We start from the raw sequence: 27862 nt of genomic DNA on the forward strand, positions 1-27862 counted from the left end.
GCTGTTCCATAAGGTGTTTTTGAATCTGTTTTTTAAATCTAATTTTACTGCTTGCGTCAGTAACTTGATGTGGAATAGAGTCCAATGTAGTCATGGCTCTATGTAGTACTGTGTGCCTCCCATAGTCTGTTCTGGACTTGGGGACTGTGAAGAGACCTCTTGTGGCATGTCTTGTGGGGTGCATGGGTGTCCGAGCTGTGTGCCAGTAGTTTAGACAGACAGCTCGGTGCATTCAACATGTCAAAACCTCTGATAAATAAAAATAGTGATGAAGTCAATCTCTACTCCACTTTCAGCCAGGAGAGATTGACATGCATATTATTAATATTAGCTCTCTGTGTACATCCAAAGGCCAGCCGTGCTGCCCTGTTCTGAGCCAGTCAAAAGTCCTATTTTGTGGCACCTGACCACACGACTGAACAGTAGTCAAGGTGCGACAAAACTAGGGCCTGTAGGACCTGCCTTGTTGATAGTGTTTATAAGAAGGAAGAACATCGCTTTATTAAAGACAGACTTCTCCCCATGACAGTTTACAATCTAGGGTTACTCCAAGCAGTTTAGTCATCTCAGCTCAATTTCCACATGATTAATTACAAGATTTAGTTGAGGTATAAGGTTAAGTGAGTGTTTTGCTCCAAATACAATGCTTTAAGTTTTAGAAATATTTAGGGCTAACTTATTCCTTGCCACCCGCTCTGAAACTAACTGCAGCTCTTTGTTGAGTGTTGCAGTCATTTCAGTCGCTGTAGTAGCTGACGTGTATAGTGTTGAGTCATCCGCATACATAAACACTCTGGCTTTACTCAAAGTCAGTGGCATATCGTTAGTAAAAATTTGAGAAAAAAAAGGTTAGGAAAGTAGAACTGTCAGCATGACCATTTTTAGGGATTGTTTTCCCATACATAGTGGAGTCAAACGTTTAGAGTCACGTTTCCCTATGCCCCCTGCTAAGTGTTTACTGTCCTCATTTTGATGTGTGTAAATAATCTTCTATTATCCAACGGTGAGGGGTAAAGTACGGAGGGGCTTGTAGGGTCTGCTATTGGAATCAATTAAAGGTCATCTTGACATATATCTGTGTTCTTTGTCAATTCCTAGACCTAGATTACATTCTCAAAGAGCTTTATGGAGGCCATGATATCTTCATCCTGGTGAGAGAAATTAAGAGTTAAGGAATATGTTGTTTTGGACACAATGTCAATTGAACACGACATATGGCAGTACTGTTCTTAGCTTTTCATACGTTTTGTGCTCCTCTGACATGTTGTGCAGGTTCTGTAAGACAAAGCTGACAGAACTTGCTGTCTACCAACTACAGGAATACCTGGAATGTTAGCCAGGCAAGTTAAAACCATGCAATAGCCAGTGGCTTGTCCTGGCATTTTTGACATCAGGTACATATTTTCGCCAGTAAAGATTGTGGAGAATGTGTTTACCTTCTGACAGGTCTCTATGAACTCATCAATGGTCACCACCCCGTCTCTGTTCCGATCCATTTTCTGAAAAAGGTGGCCATTAAAGATCTTGTATGATTACATACCGTACAGTACTACTAACCTCCACAGTGACACAATGTGAAGCTTTAAGGTTGTGAAAATTAAAACCGACCAGAGTTCTCATCAACCAATAACCAATCAATAAAGCCTTAGGACAGAGACAATACAAACAGAAGCACAGAAGGTGTTAAACAACATGTAAGATGTCAGACATGGGAGGGGGTTATACACTGGGGGGGTTTATGTACCTGAAAGAACTTGTCCACATGCTCAGATGGATCATCATCTCGTACACTGGGAGAGGTATACCTGCCCATCATGTCATAGATGGACGTCATTATGGCCAACATCTCCTGTACACAGGTGCACACACACACACACACACACACACACACACACACACACACACACACACACACACACACACACACACACACATAACACACACACACATAACACACACACGCACACAGATGCACACACACAAACACATGGACGCACATTTGCACGCACACACACACAGTCATCAGTCAGTGCTATGTCTGCAGTGTTACGTCTAGCAGTAGAACTCTCTCTACGCAACAGACAGGAAAGTTTGAAGGCACAGCCTTCCACTGTACCTCCTTGGTGATGCAGCCATCCTTGTTGATATCATACAGATTGAAGGCCCACCGGAGTTTTTCTGTTTCTGAACCTCTGAGCAGTACAGATAGTCCAATCACAAAGTCCTGGAGGGGAGGGGGGTTAAGATGGATTGTTAAGGAAGGTTTTATGCGAGAGAAGAAATTACCTTACTTTAAAGGAGCTTTGCTTACCTCAAAACGGATAGAGCCATTTCTGTCCATGTCAAAAGCGTTGAACAGGAAATGTGCATATGTGGTGGCATCTGAGAAGTGATACCAATAATGTAGTTAACATCAGGTAGAGTGGATGACAGTTGGTTATTTATTCACTTTTCACTTTCATCCATTTTGACGGTTGCTCAGGGTGAAATGGGTCAGTCTTTAAAGCATCTACAGTGCATTCGGAAAGAATTCAGACCCCTTGACTTTTTCCACATTTTGTTAAGTTACAGCCTAATTCTAAAATGGATAAAATATTTTTTCTCATTAATCTACACACAATACCCCATAATGACAAAGCAAAAACAAGTTTTTAGAATTTTTTCATCATTTATTAAAAATAAAAAACAGAAATGCCTTGTTTACATAAGCATTCAGATCCTTTGCTATGAGACTGAAAATTGAGCTCAGGTTCATCCTGTTTCCATTGATCATCCTTGACATGTTTCTACAACTTGATTGGAGTCCACCTGTGGTAAATTCAATTGATTAGACATAATTTGGAAAGGCACACCTGTCTATATAAGGTCCCACAGTTGACAGTGTATGTCAGAGTAAAAACCAAGCCATGAGGTCGAAGGAATTGTCCGTAGAGCTCGGAGACAGGAATGTGTCGAGGCACAGATCTGGGGAAGGGGACCAAAAAATGTCTGCAGCATTGAAGGTCCCCAAGACCACAGTGGCCTCCATCATTCTTAAATGGAAGACGTTTGGAACCATCAAGACTCTTCCTAGAGCTGGCCGTCTGGCCAGACTGAGCAATCGGTGGACAAGGGCCTTGGTCAGGGAGGTGACTAAGAACCCGAACTCTGTCACTCTGACAGAGCTCCAGAGTTCCTTTGTGGAGATGGAAGAACCTTCCAGAAGGACAGCAATCTCTGCAGCACCCCACCAGGCCTTTATGGTAGAGTGGCCAAATGGAAACCACTCCTCAGTAAAAGGCACATGACAGCCTGCTTGGAGTTTGCCAAAAGGCACCTAAAGGACTCTCAGACCATGAGAAACAAGATTCACTGGTCTGATGATACCAAGATTGAAATCTTTAGCCTGAATGCCAAGCGTCACGCCTGGAGGAAACCTGGGGCCATCCTTACAGTGAAGCATGGTGGTGGCAGCATCATGCTGTGGGGATGTTTTTCAGTGGCACCGACTGGGAGACTAGTCAGGATTGAGGGGAAGATGAATGGAGCAAAGTATATAGAAATCCTTGATGAAAACCTGGTCCAGAGCTGGGGCGAATGTTTACCTTCCAACAGGACAACGACGCTAAGCACACAGCCAAGACAACGCAGGAGTGGCTTCGGGACAAGTCTCTGAATGTCCTTGAGTGGCCTAGCCGGAGCCCGACTTGAACCCGATCAAACATCTCTGGAGAGACCTGAAAATAGCTGTGCAGTGACGCTCCCTATCCAACCTGACAGAGCTTGAGAGGATCTGCAGAGAAGAGTGGGAAAAATTCCCCAAATACAGGTGTAACAAGCTTGTAGCATCATACCCAAGAAGACTCGAGGCTGCAATCTCTGCCAAAGGTGCTTCAACAAAGTACTGAGTCAATGGTCTTTATACTTATGTAAATGTGATATTTGTGTTTTTTTTATTTGATACATTTCCCCAAATTTCTACAAACCTGCTTTTACTTCATCATTATGGGTTATTGTTTGTAGATTGATGAGGGGAAAACATATTTAATACATTTTAGAATAAGGCTGTAAAGTAATAAAATGTGGAAAAAGTCAAGGGGTCTGAATACTTTCCAAATGCACTGTATATATCAATCGATGAGGTTCTGAGTTGTCAGAATCTTGCATCTACTGATCAAATTTTCATTCAAAAACAGTAAGACAATGCTCTATCAAATAACAGTCCATTGAAATAGCCAGCCTGCCCTCAAATACATAATATAGTCAATGTAAATCTGTGACACTCAAATTAGTATGATATGTTACATTGGGTATTGTTACTTAAGCCAAAAATGAGGTTGGTTGGGGAGGATGGGTGGGCATATAATGCAAAAGTCTAGCAATCCAAAGGCGTCACGGGCAACTATAGCACTTTAGCTAATAAGCAACTTTGCAACTACTTACTTCTTCTTAGCTACTTGCAACTACTTAGCATGTTAGCTAACATAACTATTAACCTTAACTCTAACCTTAACCTTAACCCCTAACCCTAACACCTAGCCTAACTAACTTGATCTATCTAGCCACCTTGCTAACATTAGCCACAACATGTCATATGTGTTGCAAATTTGTAACATATTGCACAAATTGCAATTCATAACAAATCATATGAATTGTAATTCGTAACATTTCATATGAAATGGATGATGGACATCCACAAATTAATACCATACAAAACATATCATACTCATTTGAGTGTCACAGATATACATTTACTATGTTACGTCTACCCCTGAGTCCAGGTTGAAATTGCTGATAACAGTAGGGGCTGTTAAAAGGGCGTCTCCCACCCATCTGCTATCAACCATGGTGCCTCCCTTGCATCTCTTGAGGGGAGAGAATCCTACCTCCCTGGGGGAAGAACTGTGAATAGATGGTCTTGAATGTCTCCTCATCCACCAGTCCGCTAGGACACTCCTGTTCAGAGAGAAATGAAAATATCTAGAATAGGTTTGTCTTACTTAACTTGTATGTATTGTACGCATGTTTAAATGTAGTTAAATATCTGTGAAAATAGGTGTGTCTAACGGCTTGTAAATGGCTAATATGCAGGTAACTGCCAAAATAAAGGAAACACCAACATAAAGTATCTTAATAGGGCATTGGTCCACCATGAGTCAGAACAGCTTCAATGCACCTTGGCATAGATTCTTATTAGTGTCTGGAACACTATTGGATGAATGTGACACCATTCTTCTGTGAGAAATTCCATAATTTGATGTTTTGTTGATGGTGATGGAAAACGCTGTCTCAGGCACTGCTCCAGAATCTCCAATAAGTGTTCAATGGGGTTTAAAACTGGTGACTGAGACGGCCATGGCATATGCTTTACTTAATTTTCATGCTCATCAAATCATCCAGTAACCACTCGTGCACTATGGATGGGGGCATTGTTATCCAATGGAGGCATAGCCATGGCTGCCAGAATAATGGGCAAAATAATGGCCTGCCCATCATTTTTATACAGGACCCTAAGCATGATTGGATGTTAACTGCTCAATTAACTCAGGAACCACACCTGTGTGGAAGCACCTGCTTTCAATATACGTTGTATCCCTCCTTTACTCAAGTGTTTCCATTATTTTGGCAGTTACCTGTATGTCTAAACGGCTTGTAGCGTGTGTAAATATCTGTGTAAATGTATGTAGCTATGTAAGTATGTAAAACATATTGTGAGATGATATCTTTGCAGTCCTTCAAGTCCCTGACAATTTTTATTTAACCACCCCACTCCCACTCGGTGCTCTAAGCCCAGCCAAGTCCCAGTCGCACATTTTTGAAGCCTCTGTAGAGCGACTGCAGCTCTTTCCTGGTAAACTGGGTCTGGGCCTGGAGCTCTTCTAAGCCTTCGGGCTGGTGACGAACAGTAGAAAGCTCCAATTCACAGTCACTACTCTCTGTTTGAGAGAGGAGAGGGAGAGAGGGAGAGGAGGACAACCCAGGGAAAGGAAGGAATGTCGGGAGAAGTGGAGAGGTGAAAGGGAGAGGAGAATGCGGATTCAGGGAGAGGCAAAAATAGGACAGGAATGGATGAGAAATGTTGAAATCGGGAGAGGAAGATGTGGGGATAATTGGAAGAAATTGGGAGGGAGAGACATTTGTGTGGTGGGTAACAGAAATGGGATTGGATGACAATGGTGTACAATAACATTTTTAAAACAAAAAGATGATGGATAATAAAGTAAGAGAGGATGATGAGTGGAAGACAAGCAACCCTCAGAGAGACAATATATATATATATAATGAGAGAGTGGGGCACAGATTAAAACATACATAATCAAGACAAAGGAAATGAAGAATACATGGAGTTACTACTGTGTGTGTGCTCACCATCTATGATATACAAACAACCAGAGAGAGGAATAGGGAGAGGAAGAGATTGAAAAGTATAGGGAAGTGAGGAGGTGAGAAAGGGAGAAACACATACAATCAGGTTAAGTCAGGTGGCCACAGTGTTGTCTTTTCTATTTCTATCTATCAGTAATAAGACATGAGACCTTCATGTTTTGAGGCATTTTGTCTTGATATGCAGTGGAAGCCAGATGTCTCTCATAAGTTGACAACAGTGAAATCACGTAGCTTCAACTATCAACAACACAGTACAAATAGCTTATGTCTATCTGTGAGGAATATGATGGCCTTGATCAGAAAAGAGACTGGGGAGTCTGTCCCTGTTACTTACCATCTAATGACAAGGGCTCCCAGACACCAAACTGCTTGAACATTACAAAAAACAGGCTAATGACTACAGTAATTGCAATCAGTTCCATGCCATCCAGCACCATGGCTGATTGATTTGAGTAAGAACCTTTATATGCTTTCTATTGGCCAGCCCTGAACATATAGGATGTGTATTCCATAACTTTACACATGTTTGCTGCTGTACGTGAGGGTCTAAAAAACATCCTATCAAACAATTGAAGAAGATGCCTAAAAAATAGCTGCAAACACTGAAATATATTGGTCACTCTTTACTCCCCCCATCCTCCCACCCACACACACTGTTAAAGCAGGTGAAATCTGCAAGTGACGATGCTCTTCGTGGGTGAACAAGGTAAAGATCCAGTAACAGTCACTCTGTTTCAGCTGCCATTCATTTAACCCCTTGATCTCCAGCGAAGGCAAAAAGGTGAATTTGTTGATAATATTTTGTCTTCCAAAAGTCCCTCTAAATCCAGGTCCAGTGCATGGTTTTAAGTAAAAAAAACAACAAAGGTATACTACTTAATTCCTCATCTCCCAAATCTCTACATCCTTTGTGAAGTATCCTCTGTAGTAAACATTCTGTCCCAGTTAAGGGCTGAACCCCCTGTGTCTCCCTTTTTGGGTAAGTCCGTCCCACAGGTCCATCAAGACAGGAATTCTCCCTCTAGTGCAGTCTCCGGTTTGAGTGAGCGAGAAAGATGAGAGAGGGGGGAGGAGGGCAGCGAGTCCAGAGGGATGATGTGTGTTTTTTACTAATAGTTTCTGATTGACCGTCTGAGCGTTTCCTTGTTTGCCCAGGCATTTTAAGGATGATGTAAAGCTGTAAACCAGGCATTGATCCACATCCGCTGATGGCTGGAATATGACCAGCAGCACTTAGAGTGAAGGAGTCTGCCCTGCCCTGTGTGGCGCTGCATGTGTCTACCTCCCATTGACACATATAGCACAAAAAGGCAGACTCGCATCAAACATAACACTGGGTGGATTCACAAAGAAACCTCACATTGTGTTTCTAATTCAACAAACTAATATCAAGGGACTTTAAATAGGGGGAAGAGGGGAGGTAGACAGAGTGCCCTAAGGTTTTTCCCATCCTATTCCTCTTTAAGTTTTTGTCAAGTTTTAGCAACAATGCTCTCCATTAATTTACAATCCACCAACACTATTAGTTGTGGTAGTGTGCATGACTGTGAGGTCGTAAACAAGACAAAGAGAAGAGACGAAGATGGGTAGAGTTCATAACTGATGAGTGTGCACATCTTAATGGAGTGAGTTTAAGCAGGAGCTGAGAGAGGGGGCAGGGGGGGATAAATCAATCATTGAGATGCAAAATGCTGGTCTTAGGACTGGAATGGGAACAGGCCAGAAATGCATTTTGCCAAAGAGAGAGAGAGAGATTTAGATGGAGTTAGTCACTTGACTCTCTCTTCTAAGTGCCCAGAGATGCTGCACATAAAGGTGCTGCACCTTGTGAATACTATAGGGAAAACACTTAAGCAGCACTGACCACTGCACTGAGGAGACAGTCTGAGGCCCGTCCCACAACTGAGCCTGTGTTTATAATTTCAAATCAAATCAAATGTTATTAGTCACATGAGCCGAATACAACAGGTGTAGACTTTACAGTGAAATGCTTACTTACGAGCCGCTAACCAACAGTGCAGTTTAAAAAGATACAGATAAGAATAAGAGATAAAAGTAACAAGTAATTAAAGAGGAGCAGTAAAAAATAATATATACAGGGGGGTGCCGGTACAGAGTCAACGTGCAGGGGCACCGGTTAGTTGAGGTAGTATGTACATGGAGGTAGAGTTAATTAAAGTGACTATGCATAGATGACAACAGAGAGTGGCAGTGGTGTGGAGAGGGGAGGGGGGGCAATGTGAGTAGTCTGGGTAGCCATTTGACTAGATGTTCAGGAGTCTTATGACTTGGGGGTAGAAGCTGTTTAGAAGCCTCTTGGACTTAGACTTGGTGCTCCGGTACCGCTTGCCGTGTGGTTGCAGAGAGAACAGTCTATGACTAGTGTGGCTGGAGTCTTTGACAATTTTCAGGGCCTTCCTCTGACACAGCCTGGTATGGAGGTCCTGGATGGCAGGAAGCTTGGCCCCAGTAATGTACTGGGCCGTTCACACTCTGTAGTACCAGGCAGTGATGCAACCAGTCAGGATGCTCTCGATGGTGCATCTGTAGAACTTTTTGAGGATCTGAAGACCCATGCCAAATCTTTTCAGTCTCCTGAGGGGGAATAGGTTTTGTCGTGCCCGCTTCACGACTGTCATGGTGTGCTTGGACCATGTTAGTTTGTTGGTGATGTGGACACCAAGGAACTTGAAGCTCTCAACCTGCTCCACTGCGGCCCCGTCGATGAGAATGGGGGCGTGCTATGTCCTCCCTTTCCTGTAGTCTACAATCATCTCCTTTGTCTTGATCACGTTGAGGGAGAGGTTGTTGTCCTGGCACCACACGGCCAGGTCCCCTCCCTATAGGCTGTCTCGTTGTTGTCGGTGATCAGGCCTACTACGGTTGTGTCATCGGCAAATTTAATGATGGTGTTGGAGTCGTGCCTGGCCGTGCAGTTATGAGTGAACAGGGAGTTCAGGAGGGGCCTGAGCACGCACCCCTGAGGGGCCCCTGTGATGAAAATCAGAGTGGGGGATGTGTTGTTACCTACCCTTACCACCTGGGGGCGGTCCGTTAGGAAGTCCAGGATCCAGTTGCAGAGGGAGGTGTTTAGTCCCAGGGTCCTTAGCTTATTGTGTTGATGTAATTTCACCCAGGCTAACACCCAAGACTAGCTAGCATGATACTTGAAACCTATGCTGTCATTTAGTAACTAGATAGGATAAGAAAATGACATGTTTGGAACCTTAAACAACTAAACACAACTCTACAACCACTGCCGCTTCCCCCTCATTGACATGGAGGGGGAAACTTTATGTTGTAGGGGAGAGCAGGGATTAAAGTAACACGGTGCGAAAGTAATGCCCATTTTGTCATGTAACACAGAAGCTAGAATGATGCACAGTGAGGTCAGTGCATTCCTAATGTGGAGGACGACCTCCCTGCAAAACAACAGCCCAGTCCGACCATGTTTCACCGAGTTATCAACAAAAAGTGGTTTTGAGCTAAAACAGACTTAAAGTGTTTTTTGGTTGTAGAGTTGTGTAAGGTTCCAAACATGTCATTTTCTTATCCTATCTAGTTACTAAATGACAGCATAGGTTTCAAGTATCATGCTAGCTAGTCTTGGGTGTTAGCCTGGGTGAAATTACATCAACACAATGTAAACTGATGACTGGGAATAAAATAAAATAAAAATGTATGCACAGGCCATTGTCTCTTCTAGTTCATATTGCTTTTATCATGTTAGCAAAATAGTGACTGAATGTATAAAAATTATATATGACATCATTAGAATTATGCCTTAATCAATTGACTTGATAGATCAGCTTCTCACAAGCTTTTATATGCAGGTTAGTGGTTAAAAATATATTTATGATTCTGGAGGTCAAATACCTTATGTAAAGCCATGGAAATGTGATAAGCATGATGAGTTTGCTGTTTGTGAAGAGAATAAAGCCGTTTATTTTATCAAGACACGAGGAGTGAGCATGACAAGGACCGCTAGAGTGCACCTAATTGGTTCAGCTAAGCATAAATAATCATTGAAAATGGTGAAAAACATCTCCTACTACATTCATATTAAAGTGAGATGAGAAAATGATGGTTAATGTAGCTATTATGTGATCCATTTTAGTCTGATTCATATTGGAAGGCAAAATATTGTGCTTGGGTAACATTACAATGTTGATGCATGGTTCATTTTCATACATTTCGAACCTATAGGATTAATTATTCAAATCGACACAAACATGAAATGATGGTTTATAGTTCATTTGTTGAAAGTAACAAGCGTTACAAACCAGAAACATGGCAATGAGATAAACATTGTGCACTTCTCGCCAGCTGTCACTTCCATCCCAAGGCTGTGTTACTCCCGCCCCACCGGAAGGGACAAAAGTAACGTGGCAGTAGTTCTGTTCTGCCTATTTCATTTCAACTTATTTACCCTAGAAATGAAATTACAATTCCTAATGGTAGAGGCAAATATATAAGTTGTTTGTCATAAAATATGGTGTATCTAGCTCTATTGATCTCTGAGTAATTAGGAACAAAACTAAAAGTGTTACTTTTGTCCTGCTTCTCTACACTAAAGATATGGTCGACATATTCTAACAAAAAATTCTATGCCTCAAGCACGATTTCATGTTATTTTTTCAGGAGGGGTGTTAGGCTACATGCAGCTATCATGTTGTACACAAAAGACACGATCGACATGTCCGTACCAACTTTGTTGTGTGTTGTAACAGTATTGCAAACATAAGCACAAAACAAAGGTAGTTTATTTCAAGCAAGACAGAGACAGGCAGTCTCTCATAATCATTGCAAACATTGGCTAGGTCTTTTTTCGTCAACTCTCGCTCAGATATGGCAGCATAACTATGAAGATTATCATCACAAATAGTAGGCAGTCTAAAGCAGTAGTTGACAAACGACATAAGGAATAATAGCACACCGGGTGCCGGGCGATGCAAAATGAACTTGACTATTGTCAGACTTTGGTTACCTGTCCAGATACACATGCTCATCTGCCTATAACATTAGGCTGCACAGAGGTGGAACAGCTTGGTAGCCTACTCCTGCGGTACTTGCATAATCATTGAGAAGCGAAAAAGCAGTTAGTAGAGATGGGATGGTGTTGGTTAACATATGAGGAGACATAGGCTACATCATCATGGTTCAGAAGAGGGTGAGTAAAGAGAGAAAGTAAAGGAAGTGGCAGTTTGAGCAGCAGCTACGTAGTGTGTATAAAATAACACGGCCTTGAAACAAAGACAGCAGTACAAAGTGCTGATCGATCTTACATGAAAGACAGAGGTTGATGGCATATCGGCATTAACATACTCTTCGGATCAAACATTAACAACTGTAATGAGAGCAGCATTAAGGCCGTAGTCCCAAACGATTACAGGATTACTGTCTCAATTCAATTTCAATTTTAGGGGCTTTTGTCGTTGTCGTGTGTGTAGGTGGCAGGGAAGTCAGGCGCAGGAGAAACCAACTTGGTGTAACTGGAGTATTTTAATTAAGATAAAAAAAACTCCCAAAACCAACGTACATAAATAAAATAACATGGGTAAAATAACCCGTCGCACACCAATACAAATACACGAGCACATAACAAACAATTTCTGACAAGGACATGAGGGGAAACAGAGGGTTAAATACACAACAAATGATGAATGGGATTGGAACCAGGTGTGTAGGAAGACAAGACAAAACCAATGGAAAATGAAAAATGGATAAACGATGGCTAGAAGACCGGTGACGTCGAACGCCGAGCACCACCTGAACAAGGAGGGGCATCGACTTCGGCAGAAGTCGTGACAGTACCCCCCCCTCTCCTCCCCCAATGCGCGGCTCCAGCAGCGTGTCGACACCGGCTTCGGGGACGACCCGGAGGACGAAGTGCAGGGCGATCCGGATGGAGACGATGGAACTCTCGCAGCAGGGAAGGATCTAACACATCCTCCACCGGAACCCAGTCCACGAGGTACTGAAGGCCCCTCGCCCGACGTCTCGAATCCAGGATGGATCGAACGGAGTACGCCGGGGCCCCCTCAATGGACATTGAGAGGGCAGAGGAACCTCCCGCATCTCTGCCTCCTGGAGCGGGCCAGCCACCACCGGCCTGAGGAGAGACACATGGAATGAGGGGTTAATGCGGTAATGGGGGGGAAGCTTTAACCTATAACATACCTTGTTCACTCTCCTCAGGACTTTAAACGGCCCCACAAACCGCGGACCCAGCTTCCGGCAGGGCAGGCGGAGGTGCAGGTTTCGGGTTGAGAGCCAGACCCTGTCCCCCGGTGCGAACACCGGGATCTCACTGCGGTGATGGTCTGCGGCAACTTTCTGGCACCATATGGCGCGCTGAAGGTGGACGTGAGCGGTGTCCCAGGTTTCCTCCGCGCGCCGGAACCAGTCGTCCACCGCAGGAGCCTCGGTCTGACTCTGATGCCAAGGGCATCAGCTGATACCCCAACACACACTGAAAGGGAGAGAGGTTAGTGGAGGAGTGGCGGAGAGAGTTCTGGGCCATCTCTGCCCAGGGCACGAACGCCGCCCGATTCCCCCGGCCGGTCCTGGCAATAAGACCTCAGAAACCTACCCACGTCCTGGTTAACTCTCTCCACCTGCCCGTTACTCTCAGGGTAAAAACCTGAGGTAAGGCTGAACGAGACACCCAGACGTTCCATGAACGCCTTCCAGACCCTTGATGTAAACTGGGGACCCCGATCAGACACTATATCCTCAGGCACCCCGTAGTGCCGGAAGACATGTGTAAACAGAGCCTCCACAGTCTGTAGGGCCGTAGGGAGACCGGGCAAAGGGAGGAGATGACAGGACTTAGAAAAACAATCCACAACGACCAGGATCGTGGTGTTACCATGAGAAGGTGGAAGATCGGTTAGGAAATCCACTGACAAGTGTGACCAAGGCCGTTGTGGAACGGTAAGGGTTGTAACTTACCTCTGGGTAGGTGTCTAGGAGCCTTGCACTGGGTGCACACTGAGCAGGAGGAAACATAAACCCTCACGTCCTTAGCTAAAGTGGGCCACCAGTACCTCCCACTGAGACAGCGCATCGTCCGACCGATCCCAGGATGACCAGAGGAGGGTGACATGTGGGCCCAGTAGATCAATCGGTCGCGGACAGCAGACGGAACGTACAGACGCCCAGCTGGACACTAAGGGGGAACGGGCTCTGCACGTGACACCCGCTCAATGTCCGCGTCCAGCTCCCACACTACCTGTGCCACCAAATAAGAGGCTGTGATTATGAAAGTGGGATCTATGGACCGCTCCTCTGTGTCATACAGTCGGGACAGTGCGTCTGCCTTAACGTTCTGGGAGCCTGGTCTGTAAGAGAGGGTAAACACAAAACGGGTGAAAAACATGGCCCACCTTGTCTGGCGTGGATTCGGTCTCCTCGCCTCCCGGATGTACTCCAGATTGCGGTGGTCAGTCCAGATGAGAAAAGGGTGTTTAGCCCCCTCAAGCCAATGTCTCCACGCCTTCAAAGCCTTGACGACAGCCAACAGCTCTCGGTCCCCCACATCATAGTTTTGCTCCGCTGGGCTGAGCTTCTTAGAGAAGAAGGCACAGGGGCGGAGCTTAGGTGGCGTACCCGAGCGCTGAGAGAGCACAGCTCCTATCCCAGCCTCAGACGCGTCCACCTCCACAATCAATTGCAAAGAGGGATCCGGATGAGCCAAAACAGGAGCCAAGGTAAACAGAGCCTTCAGTTGCCTAAAAGCCCTGTCCGCCCCAGCCGACCACTGCAAGTGCACCGGGCCCCCCTTCAGCAGTGAGGTAATGGGAGCAGCTACCTGACCAAAACCCTGGATAAACCTCCGGTAGTAATTGGCAAACCCTAAAAATCGCTGCACCTCCTTCACCGTGGTGGAGGTCGGCCAATTACGCATGGCTGCAATGCGGTTACTTTCCATCTCCCCTCCTGACGTGGATAGGCGATACCCTAAGAAGGAGACGGACTGTTGAAAGAACAGGCATTTCTCAGCCTTGACATACAGGTCATGCTCCAACAGGCGACCAAGCACTCTGCGCAGCAGGGACACATGCTCGGCGCGTGTAGTGGAGTATATCAGAATGTAATCGATATACACCACTACACCCTGCCCGTGCAGGTCCCTGAAAATCTCGTCTACAAAAGATTGGAAGACTGATGAAGCATTCTTCAACCCGTACGGCATGACGAGGTACTAATAATGCCCTGAGGTGGTACTAAATGCTGTCTTCCACTCGTCTCCCTCTCGGATACGCACCAGGTTGTACGCACTCCTGAGATCCAGTTTGGTGAAGAAGCGCGCCCCATGCATTAACTCAATCGCCGTGGCGATCAGAGGTAGCGGGTAACTGTACCCCACCGTGATTTTATTGAGACCTCGATAATCAATGCACGGACGCAGACCTCCATCCTTCTTCTTCACAAAAAAGAAACTCGAGGAGATGGGTGAAATGGAGGACCGAATGTACCCCTGGCGCAGGGATTGGGAGACAGATGTCTCCATAGCCACCGTCTCCGCTTGCGATAGGGGATACACGTGACTCCTGGGAAGTGCAGCGTCTACCATGAGATTTATCGCACAATTCCCCTGTCGATGGGGTAGTAATTGAGTCGCCGCCTTTTTACAGAAGGCGAGAGCCAAATTGGCATATTCGGGGGGAATGCGCACGGTAGAGACCTGGTCTGGACTTTCCACCGTAGTAGCACCAACGGAAACCCCTACACACCTACCTGAGCACTCTCGCGAACACCCTGTGAGAGCCCTCTGTGGCCAAGAAAAAGTGTGGTTATAACAAGTTAACCAAGGTAGACCTAGCACCACGGGATACCCAGGAGTGTCAATAAGGAAATACAAATCTTTTCCTTGTGACCCCCCTGCGTCACCATACTCAAAGGAGCTGTGGCCTCCCTGATAAACACTGACCCTATTGGTCGACTATCTAAGGTGTGAACTGGGAAAGGCACATCCACGGGTACAATGGGGATCCCTAAACTATGAGCAAATGCTTGATCAATAAAATTCCCAGCCGCGCCTGAATCTACTAGCGCCTTATGCTGGGAACGTGGGGGAAAATCAGGAAAAGTGACAGACACAAATATATGGGCAACAGAGGGCTCTGGATGAGAATGGTGCCATCTGCGGTCACAGATGGTGCACGAGCGGGAACCCCCTCCAGTCTCCCTGTGCACCCTCCCAGCTCCATGGGTATAGGAGAGGGGGTGCGGGAGGATGGAACCACCAGACCCCGATCTGGACGTCCGCGAGCAGCCAGCAAGTTATCCAGCCGGATGGACAGGTCCACCAGCTGGTCGAAGGTGAGGGTGGTGTCTCTGCAGGCCAGCTCCCGACGGACGTCCTCACGCAGACTGCGGCGGTAATGGTCGATCAGGGCCCTGTGATTCCATCCTGCACCGGCTGCCAGGATCCTGAACTCCAGGGCAAAATCCTGGACGCTCCTCGTCTCCTGCCTCAGCTGGTAGAGGCGCTCACCCACCGCTCTGCCCTCGGGTGGTCGAAGACTGCCCGAAAACGGCGGGTGAACTCCTCATAACGGTCCAATGCCGCATCTCCTCCTCCACACACAGCGCTGGCCCATTCCAGGGCTCTCCCAGTGAGGCATGAGACGAGGGCGAAACTCTTCTCACGGTCTGATGGAACTGGGTGGACCGTGGCCAGATAAAGGTCTAATTGGAGGAGGAAACCCTGGCAGCTGGCAGTACTTCCGTCGTACCCCTGAGGCATGGATAGACGGATTCCACCGGGTTCAGGTTGAAAAGGGGCGCTCAGTATAGACCCCGGTTGGGCTGGTGGAGGTGCTGGAAGAACTCCCTGTCTCTCCCAGCGGTCCATATTCTGGACAACGCGATGCATGGCAGCGCACAGATGGTGAAGCTTCTTCGCATGCTCCTGGACGTGCTCCTCCACCTCCATGTCTGGGGTATCTTCTCCTGCTGACTTCATACTTTTGGTCAGAGATTCTGTCATTATTGTTTGTGTAGGTGGCAGGGAAGTCAGGCGCAGGAGAAACCAACTTGGTGTAACTGGAGTAGTTTAATTAAGATGAAAAACTCCAAAAACCAACGTACATAATAAAATAACATGGGTAAAATAACCCGTCGTGCACCAATACAAATACACGAGCACATAACAACAAACAATCTCTGACAAGGACATGAGGGGAAACAGAGGGTTAAATACACAACATGTAATGAATGGGATTGGAACCAGGTGTGTAGGAAGACAAGACAAAACCAATGGAAAATGAAAAATTGATCAATGATGGCTAGAAGACTGGTGACGTCGACCGCCGAGCACCACCTGAACAAGGAGGGGCATCGACTTCGGCAGAAGTTGTGATAGCTTTATTGGCATAGGAAACATATGTTTACATTGATAAAGCAAGTGAAATAGATAATAAACAAAAGTGAAAAAAAATTAACAGTAAACATTACACTCACAAAATTCCAAAACAATAAAGACATTTCAAATGTCATATTATGACGATACAGTGCCTTGCAAAAGTATTCATCCCCCTTGGCATTTTTCCTATTTTGTTGCATTACAACCTGTAATGTAAATGGATTTTTATTTTGGATTTCATGTAATGGACATACACAAAATAGTCCAAATCGGTGAAGTGAAATAAAAAAAATTACTTGTTTAAAAAAAACGGAAAACTGGTGCGTGCCTATGTATTCACCCCCTATGCTGGGAAGCCCCTAAATAAGATCTGGTGCAACCAATTACCTTCAGAAGTCACATAATTAGTTAGATTGCACACAGGTGGACTTTATTTAAGTGTCACATGATCTGTCACATGATCTCAGTATATATACACCTGTTCTGAAAGGCCCCAGAGTCTGCAACACCACTAAGCAAGGGGCACCAGCAAGCAAGCTGTCACGACTTCCGCCGAAGTCGGTCCCTCTCCTTGTTCGTGCAGCGTTCGGCTGTCGACGTCACCGGCCTTCTAGCCATTGCCGATTCATTTTCCATTTGTTTTGTCTTTGTTTTACACACCTGGTTTCAATTCCCCAATTACATGTTCATTATTTAATCCTCTGTTTTCTACATGGTTTTTGTGCGTGATTGTTTTATGTATGTTCGGTCCGTTATTGTGGGCTCGGTATTACGACATGTTATTGGAATATTTGAGTAAAGTTACTTGTGTTACTCATCTCTGCCATCCTACGCCTGACTCCTCTGCACCAGCTACACCCAGACCACTACACAAGCGGCACCATGAAGACCAAGGAGCTCTCCAAACAGGTCAGGGACAAAGTTGTGGAGAAGTACAGATCAGGGTTGGGTTATAAAAAAATATCAGAAACTTTGAACATCCCACGGAGCACCATTAAATCCATTATTAAAACATTTAACCACAACAAACCTGCCAAGAGAGGGCCACCCACCAAAAGCCATGAACCAGGCAAGGAGGGCATTAATCAGAGAGGAAACAAAGAGACCAAAGATAACCCTGAAGGAGCTGCAAAGCTCTACAGTGGAGATTGGAGTATCTGTCCATAGGACCACTTTAAGCTGTACACTACACAGAGCTGGACTTTACGGAAGAGTGGCCAGAAAAAAAGCCATTGCTTAAAGAAAAAAAATAAGCAAACACATTTGGTGTTTGCCAAAAGGCATGTGGGAGACTCCCCAAACATATGGAAGAAGGTACTCTGGTCAAATGAGACTAAAATGTAGCTTTTTGGCCAACAAGGAAAACGCTCTGTCTGGTGCAAGAGAACACCCCAAGAACACCATCCTGTGGGGATGTTTTTCATCAACAGGGACTGGGAAATGGATGGCTCTAAATACAGTGAAATTCTTGAGGGAAACCTGTTTCAGTCTTCCTGAGATTTGAGACTGGGATGGAGGTACACCTTCCAGTAGGACAATGGCCCTAAGCATACTGCTAAAGCAACACTTGAGTGGTTTAAGGGGAAACATTTAAATGTCTTGTAATGGCCTAGTCAAGGCCCAGACCTCAATCCAATTGAGAATCTGTGGTATGACTTAAAGATTGCTGTACACCAGCAGAACCCATCCAACTTGAAGGAGCTGGAGCAGTTTTGCCTTGAAGAATGAGCAAAAATCCCAGTGGCTAGATGTGCCAAGCTTATAGAGACATACCCCAAGAGACTTGCAGGTATAATTGCTGCAAAAGGTGGGTGTACAAAGTATTGACTTTGGGGGGGTGAATAGTTATGCATGCTTAAGTTTTCTGTGTTTTGTTTGTTTCACAATAACAAATATTTTGCATTAAAGTGTCTCACACTCTGGTCCTGTGGAAAGAAATGTGTTTTTTCCCAATTTTAACCACACACCTGCTGTTTGTGTACAAGGATTTTATAATGTTGTATGTTTTTCCCCCAACACCACTTTCCATCAATTTGTATAGCAGGCCCTCATACCAAATTGAGTCGAAGGCTTTTTTTAAAAAATCAACAAAGCATAAAAATAATTTGCCTTTGTTTTGCTTTGTTTGTCAATTAGGGTGTGTAGGATGAATACGTGGTCTGTCGTACAGTAATTTGGTAAAAAGCCAATTTGACATTTGCTCAGTAAACTGTTTTTGCTGAGGAAATGTACGAGTCTGCTGTTAATGATCACGCAGAGGATTTTTCCAAGGTTGCTGTTGACGCAATTATGTAATTACCAGAACCCACTGGATTCTCCAGTCTTTAATAGCTGATTCTAAGATTTGTATTTGATCATGTATATGTTTTTGCTGTTTGTTCTTTGTTATAGAGCCAAAACCATTGGAGAAGTGGTTTATCCATACATCTCCGTTTGGATAGATAACTCTTTGTGTTGTTTGTTTGGAGTTTTACAATTTTCTCAGAAGTGGTTAGATTCTATGGATTCTTCAACTACATTGATCTGATTTCTAACGTGCTGTTCCTTCTTTTTCCGTAGTGTATTTCTGTATTGTTTTAGTGATTCACCATATTGAAGGCATAGGCTCAAGTTTTTTGGGTCTCTATGTTTTTTGTTGGATAAGTTTCTCAATTTCTTTCTTGGGTTTTTTCATTCTTCATCAAACCATTTGTCAATTTTGTCAATTTTCTTAGGTTGTCTGCTTGAAATTTCTAGATTTGCTAGGGAAGCTAAGAGGTCAAATTATACTTTTTAGGATTTCTACTGTCAAGTTTACACCTTCACTATTTCAGTGAAACCTTTTGTCCAGGAAATTGTCTTGAAGGGATTGAATTTGTTGTTGAGTAAATGTTTTTTTGGTAGATTTCCACACTATTTTCCTTCAATCTATAGCATTTCTTAATATTATTTAGTTCCTTTGGCTTTGATGCCTCATGATTGAGCATAGCTCTGTTCAAGTAGAGTGTGATTTTGTTGTGATCTGATAGGGGTGTCAGTGGACTGACTGTGAATGCTCTAAGAGACTGAGTTGAGGTCAGTGATAAAGTAGCCTACAGTACTACTGCCAAGAGATGAGCTATAGGTGTACCTACCATAGGGGTCCCCTCAAAGCCTACCATCGACTGTACAGTGTCAAGAAAAAGTATGTGAACCCTTTGGAATTACCTGGATTTCCGCATAAATTGGTCATCAAATTTGATCTGATCTTCATTTAATAAGTCACAACAATAGACAAACATAATGTGCTTAATGTGATAATTTCTATCCAGATGTAAAATGTTCCTGTTTTGACTAATTTAATAGAGTCGGTTAGGTCTGCTTTCTTCCAAATTAGCATACCTCCTGAGTTTCTTCCCTGTTTCACACCTGGTAGTTTGGTGGATGGACTACTAGCTCTCTGTAACCTAGAGGGCAGCCAGTGGGTCCGTCTCCTTTATACCATGTTTCTTGTAGGATGACAATGATGACAAACTCTCTCTCCCCTCTCTCTCTCCCCTCTCAGTCTCTCACTCTATCACTTAAACAATTCTGAATAGTTCTGAGACTACCAGAGAGAGAGAGTACCATCTGGTGTGCATAGAGAGTACTTCTACTGTCATACAGCAGATGTAAATCCCTAGACATGGTTGTATTTGGGGTTCCTTACTGGAGTAGGATGAGTTGAGGCAGGGCAGAAGGGCGACGAAGGGGTTAATTTGGGGGCGGGACGGGGGTTTGGGGGTAGAGAATGGGTAAGGGTCTCTTAGCTCTGGTGAGTGCACGTGCAGATGTTAACCCTAGTCTGCACGCACAGAAGGGCAATGTCAATAATTTAGATAGGCAGAGAAAATGAGAGCAAACGGGGTATAAGCAGCAACAGGCACTATACTATTTCCTCCATATTCAGCTCATGCTTCAACCCATGAAAAAGGAAAAATATGCACATCCAACTAGTTCAGGTGCTGGATAGAAAAGTGAAAAACATATTCTTTCTTCAACATCTCTATTTATTTAACAATATTTTACATAGCCTTGGATGTCTCTCTATTTGCATGTGTTGTACTTGTTAAGGGTATGGAAATGATCTAAAACGAAATAATCCACAAAGGCTTTGAATCGAAAATCATCGATAATTGAACAAGTTCAATTGACAAAATGACTGGCTATAGTCTCTGTCAGGAGGCATCTTTTCTCTATCTGTTGAGAGATTACTGTTAACACTGGTATTTTTATTTCAATAATATTTTTAAGCTTTCTACACTGAACAAAAATATAAACGCAACATGCTATAATTTCAAAGTTTTTACTGAGTTACAGCTCATATAAGGAAATCAGTCAACAGAAATAAATAAATTAGGTCACAAAGGTAGGGGCGTGGATCAGAAAAGCAGTCAGTATCTGGTGTGACCACCATTTGTCCTCATGGAGTGCGACACATGTCCTTTGCATAGAGTTGATCATGCTGTTGATTGTGGCTTGTGGAATGTTGTCCAACTCCTCTTCAATGCCTCTGCGATGTTGTTGGGTATCGGTCCGTACTGGAACACGCTGTCGTACAGGTCGATCCAGAGTTCAATTGGTGACATGTCTGGTGAGTATGCAGGCCACGGAAGAACTGGGACATTTTCAGCTACCAGGAATTGTGTACAGATCCTTGTGACATGGGGCCATGCATTATCATTCTGAAACACGAGGTGGTGGTGGCAGATGAATGGCATGACAATGGGCTCAGGTTCTCATCACGGTATCTCTGTGCATTCAAACTGCCATTGATAAAATGCAATTGGGTTCGTTGTTCGTAGCTTATACCTGCCCCTACCATAACCCCACAGCCACCATGGGGCACTCTGTTCACACTGTTGACATCAGCAAACAGCTTGCCCACACAACGCCATCTGCCCAATATAGTTGAAACCGGGTTTCATCCGTGAAAAGCACACTTCTCCAGCATGCCAGTGGTCAGCATTTGCCCACTGAAGTCGGTTACGATGCCAAACTGCAGTCAGGTCAAGACCCTGGTGTGGACGACTTGCACGCAGATGAACTTCCCTGAGACGGTTTCTAACAGTTTGGGCATAAATTCTTTGGTTGTACAAACCTGCAGTTTCATCAGCTGTCCGGGTGGCTGGTCTAAGACGATCCTGCAGGTTAAGAAGCCAGATGTGGAGGCCCTGGGCTGGCATGGTTACACGTGGTCAAAGGTTGTGAAGCCTGTTGGACATACTGCCAAATCTCTAAAATGACATTTATGGTAAAGAAATTAACATTCAATTATCTGGCAACAGCTTTGGTGGACATTCCTGCAGTCAGAATGCCAATTGTACGCTCCCTTAAAACTTGAGACATCTGTAGTATTATGTTGTGTGACAAAACTGCACATTTTAGAGTGGCCTTTTATTGTCCCCAGCACAAGGTGCACCTGTGTAATGATCATGCAGTTTAATCAGCTTCTTGATATGCCACACCTGTCAGGTGGATAGATTATCTTGGCAAAGGAGAAATGCTCACTAACAGGGATGTAAAGAAATTTGTGCCAAAATGTTTTGAGAAAGAAGCTTTTTGTGCATCTGGAACATTTCTGGGATATTTTATTTAAGCTCATGAAACATAGGATCAACACTTTACATGTTGTGTTTATATTTTTGTTCAGTATAAATGCCTCCTAAAACCTTTTGTAAGAATTGAGAGAAAAATAAATAGTAAACAATAAAACATTTAAAAAAGACCATTCAAAAGATTTATGAAAGGAGAGATTGGAAGAGCTTACAGGAACAAACTCAGCAGTAACCCTACAGCAATCAGTTTACTGGGACTGTGGAGGGAGCTAGAATGAATAGAGATTTATTGATAGATTGATTGGCTGGTATACTGAAGTCAACTGAGAGACAGCGAGAGAGAGAGAGAGAGAGAAGATAGAGTTTGAAATATAGTCCTATAAGATAGGGTAGATGCATCAGAAATAATGTAATCAGTAGTATAGGCCAGGGGATTGAAATACTGCATCTCCTCCCCCTCTACTCCGCCTTCATCTTCATTCCACCCCAGCTATCCCAAACAGGGTAGGACACATACAACACTGTGCTGGGATGACTGAGCCTCATATTAGTTACAGTAGTTAGTTGGGTAGTTAGTTCTGCTCTGTCCCATACCTACCTGGCCCCTGTGCATGTGTTGTGCTGTCGATGATCCATTTGATGAGACAGCACTTCATCAGAGATTTTCGACTGATCCGCGGCTTCTGCCATTTCCCTCTGTCCCCCCTCTGTCCTCCCGGGCTGAGCTCTGTCCCGTTGGCATCAGGCAGGAGGCCACTGTCCACCCCCTTCCCATCAGCCTGGGGGACATAGAACTGGGTTAACAGATGACAGAGAAAGGGGGAAGGACACTACAGAAAGGACTGTTAGTACAGACACAAAATAGGTGTTAGTATACTTCAGAGAGGGTTGTTGGTACAGAAGGGTTAGTGAATACACAGAGGAGAAATCATGGGCTGGACAGAGAGGGAGGAAGAGAACATGATTTCAAAATAGAAACACAATTGTGCAAAGAACCCCACCCGGCTTAAAATCAGCCATTCCTAAGCAGACTTCAGTTGTCAATTCCTTCAACTTGCCACCTACACATTACCTAGCAACAATGTTTCATTAGAAGTTAGAAGAAAGAGTGATAAAACAAGGGAGGCAGGAGGCTGGTAATACAGGATGCTGTGACTGAGATAAGAGGAGGATGGGTTGTAGGATGAAGAAAATAATAGAGAAGGAAAGAGGTAGCATCAACCCCGACTGAATGGAGGAAAACCTACTATGTATTCAGTAGTGCATTCGGTTCCTTGAAAGTTGTGGGAACGTGTGTTTTTGGTTTGACATTGGTTGTAGTAACGAAGCCATACGTTTCCTGACCGGTAAAAGTGAACGTTTTTTTTTAATACGTTTTGAATTTCTCCTGTTCTGTTTATTTTTAGGTTTCAGGGAGGTTCTGAGAACATTTTACTCTGTTTCCTTGAAAGTTTTCCTGGGAGGTTTTATTAACGCTCTGAGAACGGAAATTCTTCATTAAAAAACATGCAGCTCCATCCTTGTGGCACAGTGGACTAATTCCATGGATAGAGAACAGAAGATTATAGGTTCGAAACTCACTGATGGCTCGTCACAATAAAAAATAAAATTGTTTGCGTGATTAATGCCTAAGGAAATGAATTTCCATCTGTCCTTGGAGTTAAAACAAACATTTTAAGGACGCTATTAAAAACCTCCAAATAACTTATTGGTATTTGGTATTTTAGTAGGATCCCCATTAGCTGTTGCAAAAGCAGCAGCTACGATTCCTGGGGTTCCCCAAAACATGAAGCATGACATAATACAGAACATCAATAGACAAGAACAGCTCAAGAACAGAACTACATAAAAAATGTAAAAGGCACACGTAGCCTACATATCAATGCATACACACAAACTACAGTATATAGGTCAAATAGGGGAGAGTCATTGTGCCGTGAGGTGTTAAGCATACAAAGCTGTTCATTTTAGTCTATTCCAGGGGCCATGTGTGTGTTTTTGTGTGTGTGTGTATGTATGCGTGTGGCCGCGTGGCGTGGATTCTTGTTTTGTTACAGTGTTTGAAGAGAGAATGGAGCAAAGTATCGAGGGAGATACCCAGCCCCCTCATCATCTCTTCCTCTCCTATTTGAATGTGAAAGGGAGCCAAGGCACACAGAGCATTGAAAAACTCAGAAAAACAGCATCAACATAAGATCAGCATCAGGGTGGGGATGAGTACTGGCCATGTGTTGAACACCAGGACATATAATTAAATGTATTTATAAAGCCATTTTTACATCAGCAGATGTCACAAGGTGCTTATACAGAAACCCAGCCTAAAACCCCAAAAGAGCAAGCAATGCAGATGTAGAAGCACGGTGGCAAGGAACAACTCCCTACAAAGGCAGGAACCTAGGAAGAAAACTAGAGAGGAACTAGGCTCTGAGGGGTGGGCAGTCCTCTTCTGGGAGAGAGAGAGAGAGGGTGGGTAGAGGGAGATAGAGGGTTGAAAACAACAGCTCTGGGACAAGAGATAACTGGCGTACTGGACACCCCCGCAGTCCCCGCAAACTCTGGGGGCCCATGCGCTGTCATCAATGTCTATTTTGTTTTACATTTAATAAATCATTTTGACAGTAACCCTCCAAAAAGTCATTCATAAACCTTTTTAATTTCCATATGTACTAGGAAGGTAAGTGCTTCAGGAATGTGACTGAAAAAGTGAAGGAAAAAAATGTACTGATTGAAAGTATAAGGGGATATGAGTGTACAAATGCTGTGGTCAAGGCTACGACGGTGCCAGTGCAATGACTTACAGGTGTTCAGGTGTTCAAAAGCACATATCAGACCGGGAGCCTAATGATTCTTAGGTAGTTCTTTATGAGTTTTAGTTGAGAAAACACTCTCTCTGTAGAAGCAACAGTTACAGGGATGGTAAAAACAGCTTGATTGCCATAGCAACATCAGGGAAACTGGGAAGAAGGGAGTTGTACTTGAATTACACCAGTTCTGCAACATCTTTAATTGAGCCTATCATTCTCCTTAATTGCCATATTACGGAAAGAGATTAACTGAGAGTGAAATCAACAGTCCCTTATCTCTGGTATATTTTGGAATGCATCATTCAAGACTAGTTTAAATTGTGTGCAGCGCAATGGACGTATATTGCACAATGTCTCAGGAAGGTCTGGGTTGGCAATATTCAGTATTGAAAACAGTCGGGTCCGCAACCCGGACCTACAAAAAAGGACCTCTCTTTTATTTGCCTGGATGAAATGTTCAATGAACAATTCAATTTAAGTTACAGTGTGGTTACATTTGAATCTTATCAAATTGCCCTCTGCGTCTGCAATCACAATGTATGAAAGCCCCTGCTTGGATCTATAGGCCCCAGGGTTCCCTCAACTACTGTATTGTGTGGACTTATAGTTTTTACATTACAAAAGCCCATATTTCCTAACTCAAGCAATTGTAGCTATCCATTCTGGTATTGTGTTATTTCCTGAGAAAGGGACTGGCAGTTGAGAGGTTTTAGGGTACAGTGCTGCTGGGTGGTAAATCACAGAGCCTCTAGGGTTCAATCATGCCTGTAATGCCTTGCTGCATGGACAGCTGGGACTCAGCTGATTATTGTCACAGAGGGATGCACTGTATCACAGAACACTATTAGTATATTGTATCTCTGTGCACTGTATCGCACATGCACTGTGTCTCTCAGAGTCTAAATACATTACAGTACAGACTGAGACAACTACATTGAAAATGGTTAGATCATAATGCTCCCTCATTGGTTTTGTTGGGCGGACGGTCCCAAGACATGAGTGTATGCCAAAAAATTGTTTACCATCGCTGTGTGTGTGTTGTATAAGGGGGTGGGGGTTGGGGGGGGGACTACTCCCTCACTTGTTTTTCTTTCAAAGCAAGAGAACATTTCAGCTCCATTCTTGTACATATTTTCCAGTCCAACAAGTAACACATTGAGCTTTTCCAACATGTCGTCTTATGTACGACTCCAAACAGGGAGGCAACTGCAGAACACATGGTCAAATTCCAGCTGGAGCTGCAGCAGCAATGAGTGATGTCTACATACTGTATCTGACAGAATGCTCAGCACTTCACTCAACACACTCAACTATTGCACTCATAAAAAGCTGTCTAGCACAATCTCTACAATGGGTTGAACAGTCAGTCACTTTATATATCAATATGGACACCATTAGTTGATTAAATACATTACATTATATCTGAATGCTTGCCTTTGGACAATGGCTTAACTTTAAAACATTTATAGTAATTGCCTGCCTGAAATTGATACACATAATTTAGTAGTACATGGTTACAACACAGTTAAAGGGGCAATCTGCAGTTACATAAATTGTGATATGTACCCGTTGATTATTGAAGAATATAACTTATACATTTCTCATGATCTTAGTTCAACTGTTGTACCCCATCAGAACCCAAAATAGAAGCTGGTTTTACTACAATGTTTGTAAACAAAGTAAATGTAAACAAACGCCATATAGCCTCAAAACACAGTTAAAATTATATTTTTTATATCATTGATGGTCAGTCCTTGCATCCAGAGCCCTGTCTGTGAGAGTGGTTAAGTTTCTCCAGCCCCATCCCTCAGTTTGTTATCGAAACAGGCGGGGAGTATGCTTTAAAATTAATTAAACTGCTGATTACCGCTTTAAACTAACACCTTGGCTGTGACCCCACTCTCCAAGGGTGTTTCAGGGGGAGTTGGGATAATAATCAAAATGAACAAGACCCTGACCGTGACCCCACTCTCCAAGGGTGTTTCAGGGGGAGTTGGGATAATAATCAAAATGAACAAGACCCTGGCCGTGACCCCACTCTCCAAGGGTGTTTCAGGGGGAGTTGGGATAATAATCAAAATGAACAAGACCCTGGCCGTGACCCCACTCTCCAAGGGTGTTTCAGGGGGAGTTGGGATATGCAACAACAACAAAAAACATTTCCAATTCACACATGCATATAATACGCAGTTGTACATGTGTGAAATAGGACAAATATAAGCACCCACCTAATTATTATTATTATTACTGTTGTTGTTGCTAAGATAGCGACATACAATACTGCAGATGGTAAGAATTACTATCATTAAGTTGCGCCGAGCCATTGTCACAAAATGACATAGAATCGTGGTCAGAGCAGGTACAATATCAGTGACACCAAGTAACTGACATGACATATTTTCCATGGCAGTTGGTTACTGTTTCATTTGACTGATTCAACAACACTCACATTAAAATATTAAAAAATATAATAACAATTGAATGGATGTATTTATTTGTCCACTGTATGACATGTTTTGCAATAACTCAATGATTATTTTCTGCCATAACTGTTATTCCACGAATGACGTGGGCATGGATTCAGCAGGTCTGCCTCGTACTGAACTCAAAACTCCACAGCAGTTTGTTTAGGCTATTCCAACAATTAAAACAAACACAACAAAATATACATGTTATCGTTTCAATTTACCTGCATGGCGTTATTGTGTTGATATCTTGCTCTTTACAGTAAACCGCTCTGAGGCGTTCATTAGTCGCGCGCACTT

At 43.8% G+C, this 27862-nt stretch overlaps 1 protein-coding gene across 2 annotated transcripts; it reads right to left on the reverse strand.

The window, feature by feature from the left end:
• Positions 1-847: 847 nt before the first annotated feature.
• Positions 848-27862, reverse strand: LOC115204207 (calsenilin-like). Of its 2 annotated transcripts, none has more exons than XM_029769593.1 (9): positions 27787-27862; positions 22892-23072; positions 5791-5915; positions 4866-4935; positions 2312-2382; positions 2117-2224; positions 1745-1849; positions 1437-1499; positions 848-1148 (listed from the first exon to the last, which is right to left on the reverse strand). In XM_029769593.1, exons 1-9 carry the CDS (start codon positions 27790-27792, stop codon positions 1101-1103), a joined length of 777 nt encoding a protein of 258 aa, XP_029625453.1. In that variant the 5' UTR covers positions 27793-27862; the 3' UTR covers positions 848-1100. The 2 variants fall into 2 exon arrangements, with proteins under 2 accessions (XP_029625453.1, XP_029625452.1); XM_029769592.1 differs by lacking the exons at positions 22892-23072; positions 27787-27862 and adding exons at positions 6349-6351; positions 6701-6868.

This window comes from Salmo trutta, chromosome 12, assembly GCF_901001165.1.
Source record: "Salmo trutta chromosome 12, fSalTru1.1, whole genome shotgun sequence".
Lineage (NCBI taxonomy): Eukaryota > Metazoa > Chordata > Actinopteri > Salmoniformes > Salmonidae > Salmo > Salmo trutta.